Genomic DNA, 14,866 nt, shown 5'->3' with positions numbered 1-14,866 from the left:
GGGAACTGGGGGGCATGGGAAAGGCAACCATGAAGAAAAGAGTAAAGAATTCCAGTCTTTTAAAAGGTTAACAATGACAAGAATGAAATGTCATTGAGAAAAATCAAAGTGGTGGTAACATTTTCATTAAGGGAGGCATCATGGGACAGTTCAAGAATTCCTACCATTTCATACCCACTAGGATGACTATAGCAAAACAAAGAGAAAAAACAAGTGTTGGCGAGGATGTAAGAAAATGGAACTCTTGCACATAGCTGGTGGGAATGTATGTACAATGGTACAGCCACTGTGGAAGACAGTTTGGGGTTCCTCAATAAGTCAAACATGGAATCAGTATCTGACCTAGTAATTCCACTCTTAGGTATCTACTCAAAAAAATGTAAACGGGTGTTCAAACAAATACTTACACATGAATGTTCACAGCAGCTCTATTCACAGCAGCCAAAAGGTAGAAACAACTCAAATGTTCATCAACAGATAAATGGATTAACCATATGTGATATCACCATGAAATGAAATGTTATTCAGCTAAGCAAAGAAATGAAGCAGTGATATATACTACAATATGGATGAACCTTGTAAACATTATGCTAGTGAAAAAAGCCAGTCACAAAGAAACACATATTGTATGATTCTACTTCTATGAAATATCCAGAATAAGCAAATTTATAGAGACACAAAGCAGATTAGTGGTTTCAGGGGCTGGTGGGAGGGGGAATAGGAAGGGACTACTTAATGGGTATGGGGCTTCTATTCGGAGAGACCACTGTGTAGAACTACATAGTGGTGATGGCTGTACAACATCGTGAACGTACTTATGCCACAGAATTGTATACTTTAAGATGGTTACAATGATAAAGCTCATGTTATGTGTATTATACACCAAAAAAGGAGGGGGAAAAAAAAAGAACTCTTCCAGGAATGAGGCAGCTGAGTTCTCAAGCCAACACTTGTCTCTACCACCACCACCAGCCTGACAATCCTAGCCAGTTGATTACCACGTGTGTTTCCCACTTACTGCACTTTAGCAACTCCCTCAGTTCATCTTCCTCTTGCATTACTCTCTCATCATTGCTTCCCCAGATCACTGCAACCGCCATATGGCTGGTCTTTTACTATGTGCAAATGAAATCTCAATACAGTTGATTTAAAAATTAATATGAGTGCAGATGAGTAATTCCCCAATTTGGCTATGTATTCCACCAGTAAATCATTTTTGATCAAGTATCAAGTATATATATCATTTTCCTTATAAACAACATAATTGTACTATTATATTATCAACTGGTAATATCTCAAGGTACAATAAACACAATTTGAAATCTATGTCACAGATCATTCACTGGCTCAGTGCTAAATCTCAATTGTGTTAAAATTACAGAAACATGTTTCCCTTTCATTGTTCACATCCAAAATTTCATACATTTAGATGTTTGTCTACTAGAAATACACAAAGTATAAAGAGTAAACGATGACCTCACCAAAAACAAAAAATACCCAAAGCAAAAAAAAAAAACAAATTAAATTAACTGAAATCCAGCACATACTTGGCAAGTTGTTTCTCGGCATCAGCACAAAGTTCGAGAAGCCCCATAAGGACAGCGGACACATCCATGTAAGGCTCCCAAACTGTGAAACCTCGTCCAATCAAATCAATGGCTGTTCTTCGGATCGTGCTGTGTGGAGGAAGTTTGGGGCTTGGCGGCTGTAGCAGGAGAAATGTCAACGCCTTGCCTAAAATTACAACATAAAACACAGAGCAATAAAGTAATTTTGCCTTTGTGATGTTTTCATTGAAGCATACTTTCAAAATATAAACAATTTTGGATTTTTTTTTTTAACTGAAAAAGGTTTTGAACCTCCACTATAAAAGATCATGAGTTTATAGTTTGCCCAGCCACATTCTTTTAAGGGAAAAGTTAGACTACAACATTTTATACCACAGACTAAAGTGTTTTAATTACATAATATTAATAAATATATATAAATAAGTATATGCAACTTCAAAACACATATTGATGATCCTAAATTCCAAACAATGTTTCTCCCTACTCAGCATTTTGGAAAATGGAGATGGTTTCAAATAATGTAATATTGTATTTCTTAACCTTTCTTCTGCATCTAACACAGTTCATATGTAAAATACTTCCCATCACTAACACCTCTCATAACAGGTAATTTTGGGATAAAGGACAGAAAAGGTAGAACATGGAGTCTGGAAAAGCCTCCCTCCCGAAGAATCCATTTTCCTCCATGTTATGGGGTATGTACTGATACAGCACAATGACGTCAAGTATGCGGTAAGTTCTTCATACAGGTTTGTTAAACAAATTAAATAATAGCTCATTATTATTTCTAAATCTGATGAAATGGTTTAATTAACATTTTAATTAACATTTATTACTTTATATTGAAGATGATGCTGATAGTTTGTATACTTCAGCCTAATGGCTACTAAGTCATAAAACCCCATCTACTCCAAAAGGCATTTAAATGTTTAAAAAAGAAAACACCAGGGATTATGGAAAACACATTGTAATTTAAGAGATAGCTTTTTTGTTTGTTTTTTGAGGAGACAAAATAGTTTACAAATCATAGAACAATATGGCATACTGATTAAAGGGGAGCACAAGCTTCAGAGTTAAGACAGGGAATTGACCACAGTTTCATGACTTATTAGGTGGCAGGCTTAGAAAGGTACTCACTGAGCCTCAGTTTTCTTGTCTGTAAAATGATGTAATAATATACCATTTTATATAATAATAGTGCAGTGCTCTCTGATGAATGAATCTAGTTTAACAGGTTAAGCTTATCTGTTTTGCAGATTAAGAACATGGCATATAAACTATAATGTAATACATCCAACCAATAAAAGCATGTAATCTTTTCATGTTATAGCCAATTGTTAAATGGATTGAAATGGAGGTAAAGAGAAGTGAAGGGTCTTGTGAAGCCAAGATAAGAGTCTGTCAAGGCATTCTGTAAATGAGTGCTTCTGAATTTCTTCTCAGTCATAGGACCCTTTAAGAATCTGTTGAAAACCATCTGTCCTTTCCTTAGAAAACTACATATTCACCAATTTTGCAGAAAAATTTCAAAGAGGCCATAGCCTTGGGTTAACAACTCCTGCACTGAACTAAAAAGGTACATGTATATAAAGTCTCCTTGAGAAAACAACCCCAAATTCAAACTATATGTATATTTATAAATTTTACTTTCATATTTAACCATGTAAAACATAATATGCAAAGCTTCATGTTTTGCTTTTAGATTGGAAAAATAATAAACTCCTTTAATAAAAAAGTGATCCACAGTTTTATATTTTCTGCCAGCACTTATGTGTTCCTTATCACATGATATTTTAAAATACGAACATTTCTGTGCATTTCCATTTTATTTTCCTCAGCAAGTCTGTCAGTTCCTTGAGGGTAGGAACTGTGCTTTACATAACTTTGCATCTTCCAAACCACCAAGCCAGTCCTTTGCACACATTATTTACCTAAAATGAAAAATAGATCTGCCTTTATTGTACGTACGTTTCTAACCCAGCTCTCTTCTCCAGTTTGTCAGGATGATATTTCAAAATGTCTAGAAAATCTACCACTTTCCTGTTTTTTACTTCCAGGAAGTTGTAAGAGGTACAGATAAACTCCAACTGCTATTCTGTGCAGACATCCTGAAATACCAGTAGCAATGGCTTCCAATCTCAGCAGTAAGACTCCCTGCAGGTGTTTCCTTGGTAAGTAATATTGCAAAGGGGAAGTAAAGTTTCCTATATACAAAGTTTCATGGCATTTCAATCTCCATTTCCCTTCACTGCACTCTAGCATTCCTGTATTCATTACAGGCAGGAGCACTCGGACAATACTAGGGATGTTGCTGGTTTCTAAGGGCCTATGGTGCTGGTACCTCTAGAGGCAGCTTCCTCAGTGCTCTGATAATTTAATCCTAAGAGTGAAAATAAACAGTTTAGTGGCTGACTTCTTGATATTTTCTGTCACTGTTCTGACAAAGTAGGAAGGACAGCATAGAGGATGTGATCACTTGCCCTCCGATGAAATGACAGAAAAGGGAGAATCAGTAAGGGTTTTCCAGAAGACTCCTGGCCCTGCAATGGCCCGCCAGAGGGCTTGCTGCTGCTCTGCCAAGTGGGACCCATGCCTGCATGAGGCTGCGCGGCTCGGCAGGAGATACAGGGTCCCTAGAGCACCGCCACCCCTTCTCTTAAATCATTTTCTATTTCACTCAATGATCTCATAAGTAAAATTCCCCTACAGTGTCTCACCTTTAGTTCAAATTATAGTCTCCGGGTAACATAAAGCAAAGATCCCTACAGTTGTGGCACAGCAGTTTTTACAGCTCTGGCAGGCCATATGCGGGGTATCAAAAGAAGAGAGAAAAATGGTCCATTTCATACATATTTTAAATCTACTAGTAAATGATTTTTTTCCCCCCAACGAGTTGTTCTGGAATTATAAAGACATATCAATGTTAAAATTCCACATCTGTCTCAGACAACTTATTCCAAATTATGTAAATAACACAAGGTAAAAAGGATTTTCAAGTTAAACCTTCTGATTTCCAGCCTTGTTGATTAATAGGAAGCTCATGACTTTATTGCTACCAGCAATAACACTGATGTTCTGAAGCAGTAATCTAGGATGCCTAAGACTTCAAACTTCCTAACCATCTATTCTGCCTGCTGATACTACGAAATAAACCTTTAAAAATGGTTGTATGATAATAGAAAGGTATGGCTAAATTTATTCCTTTCTTAACTTATATTGTATTCTCCAACCTAAGGTTTTTCTAACTTATAATTCCACGTAACATAGGTGCTCTGCAAGATGAATCAGAGAGAATCAGATACTAAAATTAAGATAATGATAGTATCTTCCTTACTGATAGAAAAAGTCTGACAGAATTTTATGCATTTTAAGTTTATCTCCCATAATTTTTCTTAAACCTTTGGTACCCAGTACAAGTTGTATATTTTAACCTGTATATGATGGAATATAATTTTGTACAAAAATATATATTTACTTATTTTATGTAAAATGCACCACGATTCCACAGTGCCTCATTGAGTAAGCAAGGTAGAGAATGATGCTGTCATCTACCCTTCATAGAAGCCTCTCCCATGACAGTATTAAGAAGTTCAACTGGCCTGATATTCATTAAAGGCTTTCCACAATTTGGTCCCAACTCATCTATCTAAAAATTTATAAAATAACTATTTATTTAGTATTACCATACTGTACTAAGGTTGGAGAAACAAAAGGGAATAAAAGTTCCTTCTCTTAAGGAAATTCATTCGAATTCAGAAGACAGGTGAGCAAACAGGTAATTTGAATATATTATGAATGGTGTTACAATTTTTATAAGCACAAGCTATCAAGACAGAACTTGACATAGGCACTTAACTCCATCTTGGGGGGTATAAGAAGGGTTCCAGGGGAAGGTGACCTCTATGCCAAAACCTAAAAAATAAGTATGAACTAGCAATCAAAGGGAAGGAGAATGGAAAGAAAGCATTCTAGGCATAGGGAACAGCATGTGTAAAAACCAGGAAATAAGAGAGAACACAGCAAGATCAAGGAATTACACGTAGTTCGACATGGCTGGAAATTTTGTGTATGGGTCAGGGGCTAAAGGGCAGTGGTAGAGGGAAAGGGGGATGAAGTACAACAGTGAGTCTTGAGGCAGGACAGGTTAGTAGAGCCAGATCACAAAGGATCTTAGATGCCATGCCAAGGAGTTTGTTTATCCTGGTGATAATAGGAAACCACTGGAACAAAAAAGCAAAGAAGAGATTTGATCAGATTTCATTTTAGAAAGATCAATACTTGAGCTGTCCTGTGATTAGAAAAGGGCAAGACCTAGTGCCTTTTTAATTCTGATCTTCTCATCATCAGCCAAATGGGATTAATTAGAAGTATACAATTTCTGAACTGAAAAGGACTTTAGAAAAATCTGGTACATTTCTCTGTTTGCAATGAGATAACTGAGAACCACAGAAGGCAAGTGGCTAAGCTGCAGCCCTGGGAAAGCAGTCCAGGCCTCTGTGGCCCAGACCATGTGTGATGACCAGTACACATCTCTGAACACAACTTGCATCTCTGCAACCATGTTGTATTCACAACACTCTACCCAACTACGGATTCAGAACTACATCTTCTATGACCTAGGTCAAGTCCATCTCCTTCTCCTTCTGAATTAATTTCAGCTGCAGTTATCAACATCTCCAAAAACAGAAGATCATATAAATTATGTGTTTCATCTTTTCTCACCCAATGAGAAGGTTGCCGTCACTGGTGCAACAGCTAAAGATAACCACACCAAGGTCCCTGTAATTGTCTTGGCTCTGAATTAGTTGCACCATGGCCACAAAACGCTTAATTACACACCCAGCACAGCATCCACTTCCAGGCAGGAAGAGGAAATAGGTTTTGGCATAGAGGCAAAAGGACATGTGCCAGTTAAGTCATGTTCCCCATTAAAGTCTAATTACGCTTCACTGGCCAGAATATATCATGTGTATATGTGTATTGATTGATATATTTACATAATCATTTATATAATAATTCTCCTAGTTTCAAGGAAGGATGGGAAATGTAGTTTGTTAGCTAGGCATACTGCCATTTTCAACAAAACGGAGGTTTTATTCATACCAGTCACTGGCTCTTGTCTGAGAATGCTAGGAGACTCCTAATTCAACTTGTTATGCGATGGAATTTGGCATTATTCATGCCAATCTGGGGCCATATTCAAGGTTATCAAATTACTAGTCTTTCTTACCTCTAAGTGAATAGTACAGATATTGTGGCATTTTCATAGTGAGAATTTAGTGTGTAGAACCTCACTACTGGCATCCCTGTATGTCTAGTCAAATGTACAAATGAACTACTAAAATGCAGACAGACTCAGAACACTAGAAAGCAAATCAAAACAAAACAAAATCCTTTAAAAAGCAGAAAGCACTATAGTCCAGTATTGGTTAAAGCACAATTAACTTACTCTCTAGCTGCTGAGAAACTAATTCTGTTGTCCTGTAATTAAGAGTAATAATAATAGCTCAGATTTTAGTGCTATTTTATCTCAAGCTTTTTATCTCAAGTTTTTTATTTTTTTAAGGGTCCCAACTTTGATCTTACTGTTTTTTAAAAGTGCTACAAAAGATCAAAGATGCAAGAAAATATCTAGCCTTTGCTGTAACCGTATAATGCTAAGAATGAGAAAAGGATTGAGACAAAGATAGCAAAACAAAGCCTGTGTGAGCTGTGGTTAAAAAGCTGACAATATTATACTATGGCTAACTTGTTGCTTTAGCAAGATGAATGTTGTGTAATCATGAACTGACCAATAAAAAATGACAATGTTTAAATTGTCTATTTATGATGGCTAGCCCTTTTAAAAGATTAAGATACAAGCCACAACACACACACACACACACACACACACACACACACTTGTGCTCTAATGTTATTACTTAATGAATTTGTTGAATTTGTTTTCTGGAGCATTTATTTATCCTTATCACATAGCTCAGACTCAATTTATTAATGTACCCTACATTTATTGAATGCCTATTATATGAAAACACTTTATTAACTATAAAGAACTATAGTTATATATTTCTATAAGCATCACAAATTATTTTCAGCATCATTTGTCTGATAATAAACAACACTTTCATATTGCTATTTCACTTTTCCCCCCTTCTTGCATTTCCAGTGCAAGGGTAGGGACTGAAGCTGAGAGTAGTACCTTTAGTTCTCTATCAGACACAACAATAAATGCACCGAACATAGACTTCTTTTCTTCACTTAAAACACACACACACTTACACACACACAGTCAACTGCCAGTGATGTACACTAATAGAACATCAGAGTTGTCTCACACCTTTATTTTCTTACAACCACATATTCTACTGAGACATGACTCATGCAGTATTTTTTATCCAGTTTTCCTATTTGTGCAGAAATGACACATAAGAATCATTTAAGAGTGGTCAAATCAGTGACCTTTTTTCCAGCCTTTGATTTGTAATTTTTATTTACTTTTCAAAAAAAAATTTTTGTCTGAGTTTTCTTGCTCATGCTTCCCTTAAGCTTGAAAACCTCATAGGAATCCTGTGGTTACCCCAAAGGCAGATTCTAGAACCAGCTGTTTTAAGCCCTCTAGCAACCAGTACACCTGATAGAAGGAGGCAACAGGCACTGATGACCGAGGAGGCTAAAGGAGGGACATGTGGAAGGATGGAGCAAACGACAGGAAAGGAAGGGAAGAATTCTTCAATTAAGGAGCACCTCCTTGCTAGTGGCAAGGGAACTTGGATTTCATGGCAACCAATGCTGTCTGAAACCAGCCCAGAGAGAGGACTGTTTTAGATTAGAAACTAAAACAGAAGCCAGAGCCAAACCATATTTATCAGGGAGAATAAAATTTTCTTATTGGAATTATTACAAAACCATAGTATTTCAGAGAAGTTTTCAAAGAGCCCTGAGAGATCAATCATGACTATTACTGCTGTATTGCTGGTAGGAAATACACATAACCACTTTCTTGGGCCTTGGCCATTCCTGGGTCAGTTAACTGGCCTGGTTAAGACAATCTCATTACTCATACTTAAAAGAAAATCCTGAATGAAGAAACAGCCACTACCGATTCTTCGCTCTGAGTAGTAGAGAAGGGAAAAAAGGTCATATTAAAAAAATACTTTAATTAATAGCTCAATTACAAGGAAATTCCTGTGGGAGAACATATTATATGCACTTTAAACCAAATGAATTTATGATGATTTATGCCATTACAATGAGTGCAAAATGAATTAATAATGATTGGCCACTTATTTCAAAGTGTAACCAAGTGAATGAAGCCTTTTCCCACTTGCTAATGTCCATCAAAGAACAAGGATGGCAGAGTGCCATCTAGAATCCTATTCCTCTGCTTTATACAGATCCTTGATTTGATTAAAAATAATTCCAATGTAGTATGCATTATTCATGGATACGGAATAATTAAGGAATGTTTCCATAGCTAGATGCTTTGTGTTAATGCAATTATTAAAACTTCTCATACCCTGTACTGCATAAAAAGTCATTTCTTTTAATAAAAAAGTATAAAATAACTTTGTCAAATTAGGAAATTAATGAAGATATTTTAAAACTTATTAATATCAGTTAAAACAGTCCTAAATCAAAGTAATTAGCTTTTTTCTATCTTATAATCAGCACAGTATAAAATTCAAATTTTCTTTGATTCAAAGTATATTTTTCCTGTTCTATGGAATTTCAAATTACCTAAGTTATATCATATAGTGAAATTGAATCTCATTTTCCTTTTGGTATAAGGTATTTTGGGTGGCAGACTAAAATAAGAGATAGTCTTATCTTCCTATAAACACACAAAACGCTATTACTTAATGCATATAGCCTTTTTCTGCCTAGCCTAGAGGGGAAAAGTGCCAATTGTTTGACAGTCTAGGGGTCAGTAATAAAGAAGTAAAATAACAGAAGCAGATGCTTATGAGGTCAAAGAGGTGTTGAAAAATCCATTAATCTACTAAATCTTTAATTGAATAGTCCAAATACTTCTATATCCTTGTCCCCAAAGGTGGAGGACTGTTGAATGGCATGAATGAAAGAGAGGGACAGAGGAAGAGTGGGAGGGTGGCAGGGTGGGAAAAAAGAGGGAGAGAGAGACAAGAGAACACCAGGGTTTAAGTTCTAGCTCAGGCATCAGTTAGCTGAATGACCCTTTTATTTGTTCAGTATTTACTTTGTGCCTGCTACGTACCAGACACTATTTTAAGTGCAGGTCCACAAATGCCTATGCTCTTACGAAGCTTACATTCTAGTAGGGACATACAAACCAAAGAAACAAACAGGTATGTCAAGTGGTACTAAGGGCTGCGAAGAAAAATAAAGCAGAGTAAGAGCCTAGAAAGTAGTAGAGAGGGAAGGACTCTGCAGAAAGTGACATTTGAACAGACACCTGAGTGAAATGAAAGAGAGGCATGTGGGTTACCTGTGGGAGAAGCACAGAAAGCCCTGAGGCAGGAGCCTGCCTGGGACATCTAAGGGACAGCAAGAAGTCCAGCGTGGCTGGCGGGGGGAGAGTGGTAGCACATGAAGCAACAGAGGGAGGTGTGGGATGGATCGTTTTGGGCTGGGCCTTTTAAATGTGGGGTTTTATTTTAAATGTTAAGAGAAACTTGTGAAAGGTTATGTGGAGAGAGTGACAGGGTCTGCTTTCAACCCAGAAAGCAGCTGGGCACCGGGTGCAGACTAGACTGCAGGAGGGCAAGAGTGAAAGCGGGGAGGCCTGCTGGGGCTCTTGCAATAGTTCAGGCAAGAGACAGTGGCGGCTTGGACTACAACGGTAGAGATGGAGTAGTGAGAACTGGCTGGAGTCTGGATTTTTTCTTTTAAAAATTAAAGACAGAACAGACAAGATTTGTTTAGGGATTGATGTGGTCATGACAGAAAGAGAGATTCTGAGATTCTATGATTCCAAGAATTCTAGTATGAAGAGCTAGGTGAATGGTGGTGATATTTACCAAGATGAGTAACAACAGGCAACAGGAGAGAAGGAGGGTTGTTTTTGTTTTGTTTTCTGAAGTAGGGGACAGTAATCCAAAGTTTAGTTTTGGACATTTCAGACTTGAGATACATACAAACATCTATGGGTGGATGTCAGTGAAGTCACTGGATACATGAATCTGGAGCCTGGTATAGAAACCTGGGCTAGAGTTAAAAATTTGGAAATCATACATGTACAGATGGCACTGAAGCCATGGGATTGGATGTGATATGTACAGAATGCATACGGATTCAAAAGAACTTTTACAAGCCGGAAAGAAGAGAAATATCAAGGTGGAGTACAAGTGGCCAATGAGGTGGGTGAAAAGCAGGAGAGGACAATGTCACAGAAACCAGCATAGCTGGAATTATCATATGCTACAAAGAGATGAAATTATCATATGCTACCAGCTACAAGGGCTGAGAATTGTTTATCAGATTCGGCAATGTAGAAGTCACTGGTGACTCCATTGAAAAGGTTTTCAGTAGAGTGAAGGGCAGAAAAGTCTGATGGAAGCAAATTTAGGAAAAAATGGTAGCTGAGACAGTAGGGAAGGTAAATATAGTCAGAGTATTTAGTATAGAATGTATACAATTATACAAATTATATTTCCCGTGACAATGATTTCTAATGGCTACTGATAATAATTTGGTGTCCATGTAACCTTCTATAGGTAGAGAATGATGGATGAAATAGATATCTCTTTGGTTTATGTGACACATATTTCTCACCAAAAATACAGCAGTATTCCGTGTTCAGTACATTGCTTCTATCAGCCTTCTCTGGGCCTGATCACGTCCAGGAATGAGCCAATCAGAGCGAGTCTCTGGCCTTCAACGCAGAGGCTGGCCTTTGCAGGGATGAACTCCCCTCTTGCTGCAGCTTCGCTCATCTCTGATTTCTCCAGGAATGCAACTTAACCCTTTCTGGCCATCTGGTCACCACTAAGCATCGTGAGAGAGAGCACGTGCCAAGGGATTCCAGGGCTCTGAAGACTCTGACATGCCTCCTTAGAGTAACCAACTTACTGCTCAGTCAAAGGCTCATGCTCAGTTATTTTATCTATCTGCACTACAGTGTTAAGAATTTAATTATTATTAAAAAGTACATGAAACCAAAACAATGACATTCTCCAAGAAATATCATTAATGGTAAACGTAAGTATGGCAAGAAATGGAAAAGAAATATTTCATTGAAACTTCATAATTGCCTTTCCTGTTAAATAATTCACACAAGCTAATTAAGTAAGCTATCATTACAAGATAACTCTCAGAGTAATTTTATAAGTAATCCAGTGGAAATGAAAGTCGTATGAAAAATTACTTGATTTCTTTTCTAATATCCACAGTAAGGCATTCAAGTGGAACAAGGAACTGCTGCTGAATGTTAACCCTTTAAAGATATATAGTCAAAGAACCAAAATAGTATGCCCTTAGTAGACACTGAATATTAAGTGCATTGTGATATGGAGACTAGAGTAAGTGCAGGAGAAATAACTTCAGAATTGTTTTACATGATGGTAAATGGACAAATACCAACATTTTCAATACAAGCACTTTAAATGTTTCCTTTCTACACATTTATTTTATTGAAGTTGAGTAAGAGGGAAAAAAAGATGAGCAAACAAAAGTCACTCTGCTGCCTGTTTCTCAGTCTGGACATCTTTGTTTAAGCTTTGACTTGGCTTAAATGAACGAATTAATATTGACAAAAACATCAACTAAGCTAATGAGTTGTTAGTTAAGGCAATAAACATGTCACATTAGAGTCAGCGCAGTAAAGAGGTAATTAGCCCTGGAAAAGCCCTGCTGATTGGAGCTGTTGAGATCCTCTGCTCTTAACCTTTGAGTCCATTATCTAACCCAGCGGTGGTGGCTATGCTAATGGGAACTCGCCAGTAAACAGTGGCCTTACTGCAGCAGCAAGTCCCCACTCAGAATTCTGGGATGAAAGGGGTGCTGGTGCATTCACAAGAGAGCCCTAAACAAAGCTCCACAAAAATCTGCAACAGGGCTCTTGCAGGAATAGTTAACATCAAACAAAGAGAGAAGGCAAATACATTTCCAAATAAATATCTGGGGAAATATGTATTTTTTGATGAAAGGATACACAGCAATGATGAGGTAACATAGAATGTGACCAAGCAAAAGCCACTTCAATTACAAAATTCTTTTCCACAAATAAAGATGACTCTGATCCTTTCAAGACAAGGCACAAGATACTATAATATGACGAATTCCTATTAGAGCTAGAGAAGAAACTGAACTCATGTACAACTAAAAACTGCAAATAATTTATACTTAAGATGAAAAAGAAGTGAGCACATGCTACTATACTTACGAAATCTGTATGTTTACATGAGATTATACTTCAGAGCAGTTTGCTCTATAAAATCTGTCCCTTTTGGAATTTCTCAGTAATTTTACTGATTTGGATTTAGGACAATTAGAAGTAGCATTTCAAAGACTATGTTGTAAAAAAAAAAAAATCAGATGCTTGTAGAAAAATCACAAGTAGCAGGCCAAAAATCTATACAGGAGTTTAAAACGCATCATATTACATGAATAAAATTCCTATTCTCTAGATGAACAGATCATTCCTGAAATAAAGCAAAAGGCCATATTGGAGAATATAATTTGAATTTGTACCATCTTCATACTGACTTCCCAAAAAACTATCAAACATATGTTAAGTTTTGACACTGCTTCTAATATCATATATACATACCTATATGCATATATTTAAAAGATACTACTAGTACATGCATACAAATAGATTAATTGATACTACATTATCAGGAAATATTTCTTTTTTCTTTGGAAACTTTTTTTTTGAGCATAAAAGCAAGCATGTAAAATGTTTAAGGAAACACTACTCTGCCATTCATTTTGTGCGTTTTAGTAATTATATGCCACCTTCTTTTGCAAAGGAAAAAAATATTCCATCCTAATTTTGTTATTACATAAGTGTGATTAAACAAATGATTAGATATGCAGCTCCCTGACACCACTGCCACGTACATATGTGTACGTGTGTGTGCGTGTGTGTGCCTGGATGTTAAAGGAGGAGAGACAATGGGACATTTACTATACAGTAAATCAATATGTGCTATCTTTTTTCAGGCTGAGTAATTTCGAAAGGGAAAGGAAGCAATTAGCTGTCTCATACCTTATTGGCTAGTGTACGGTTTTAATATTTTTTAAAATTTTCCCTCCAATATAGCTCCTTCTTACTAAATTTGCAAAGTGGTTGTATATGCCTTAATTTTCATCGGTTAATTCTTTTATATAATCAAATTTAGATTGAAAAGCACTATAACAGCCTTCATTTTCAATAAAAGATGAAAGAATAAACTGAAATAAATATATTTTCTATTATCCTACTGTCATTGATAGCTAAGCATAACCTGCAATAATATCCTACAGCATTTATTTCTTACATTATATATAGAACATATAAAAATGTCCAAATACTTCCAAACTGCCTGGAAACAATAAAAAAAAATAGGATTGCCAAAATATTTTTAAGACTTTACATCCACGTATGGATTTAATTTGATATAGTTATTTATAAAATAATTTCATGTCTAGGCAGTGTATCACAGAAAATAGCCCTCAATCTTTATTTCTATCACAATACTATATTTGAAGAGTATGACATATTCCCAAATCATGTCTTAAAATGGCAGGATGAGGATATCAAAATTGGAAGCGAGTACAGTGCCTCGAGTATAATTTTTAAAAATCCTCCAGACAATTCAGATATATTTCCTCACTCCACACCTTGCCCCTACCCCTTTCCAGATGGGAGGCAAAAGCTATTTTTCTCTCTCCAGTAACCAAAGAGTCTATGAATAGCAGAGCACTATGAAGTAAGATCTGAATTCTAATCCCAAGCCTACATTTGATAACACTTTGATCTTGGGTAATTTCAACTGGGTATAAGTTTCTTCATCCAATGAGATAAAATGAGATGGGAATAAGATCTATTTCTCGAGTTGACAGGAATATTAAGTGAGACAGTGTGCACCATGCCTGACACAATGTAGGCTCTTGATATATCATACTCCTCTTCCTTCATCTCGCTGTATATATTTATAGAGAAACTGTTTCTTATTTTCTGCAGTCATGAATATTTATCTGTAAATCATACTTAAATTTGAAAAACAGGCTTTTTTAAAAGAGGATAACTTCTTGAACTTCATTCCTTTAAAAATATCATAAAGCATCTTACCAAAAACTAAGAAAAAACAGTGAAATAACTGAATGAAGGGAAGGAA

General features: G+C 36.4%; 1 protein-coding gene across 5 annotated transcripts in view; it reads right to left on the bottom strand.

The window, feature by feature from the left end:
- The window catches only part of WDR7 (WD repeat domain 7), a 277,915-nt gene that overhangs the window by 88,961 nt on the left and 174,088 nt on the right, over positions 1–14,866 (bottom strand). For all 5 annotated transcript variants that reach the window (XM_045527974.1, XM_045527973.1, XM_045527977.1 and 2 more), the window contains one exon: positions 1,548–1,734. In XM_045527974.1, the coding sequence (XP_045383930.1) occupies positions 1,548–1,734 (187 nt within the window). The remainder of the gene's footprint in view (positions 1–1,547; positions 1,735–14,866) is intronic.

This window comes from Lemur catta, chromosome 16, assembly GCF_020740605.2.
Source record: "Lemur catta isolate mLemCat1 chromosome 16, mLemCat1.pri, whole genome shotgun sequence".
NCBI lineage: Eukaryota > Metazoa > Chordata > Mammalia > Primates > Lemuridae > Lemur > Lemur catta.
This window is presented reverse-complemented; position numbering and strand designations above follow the sequence as displayed.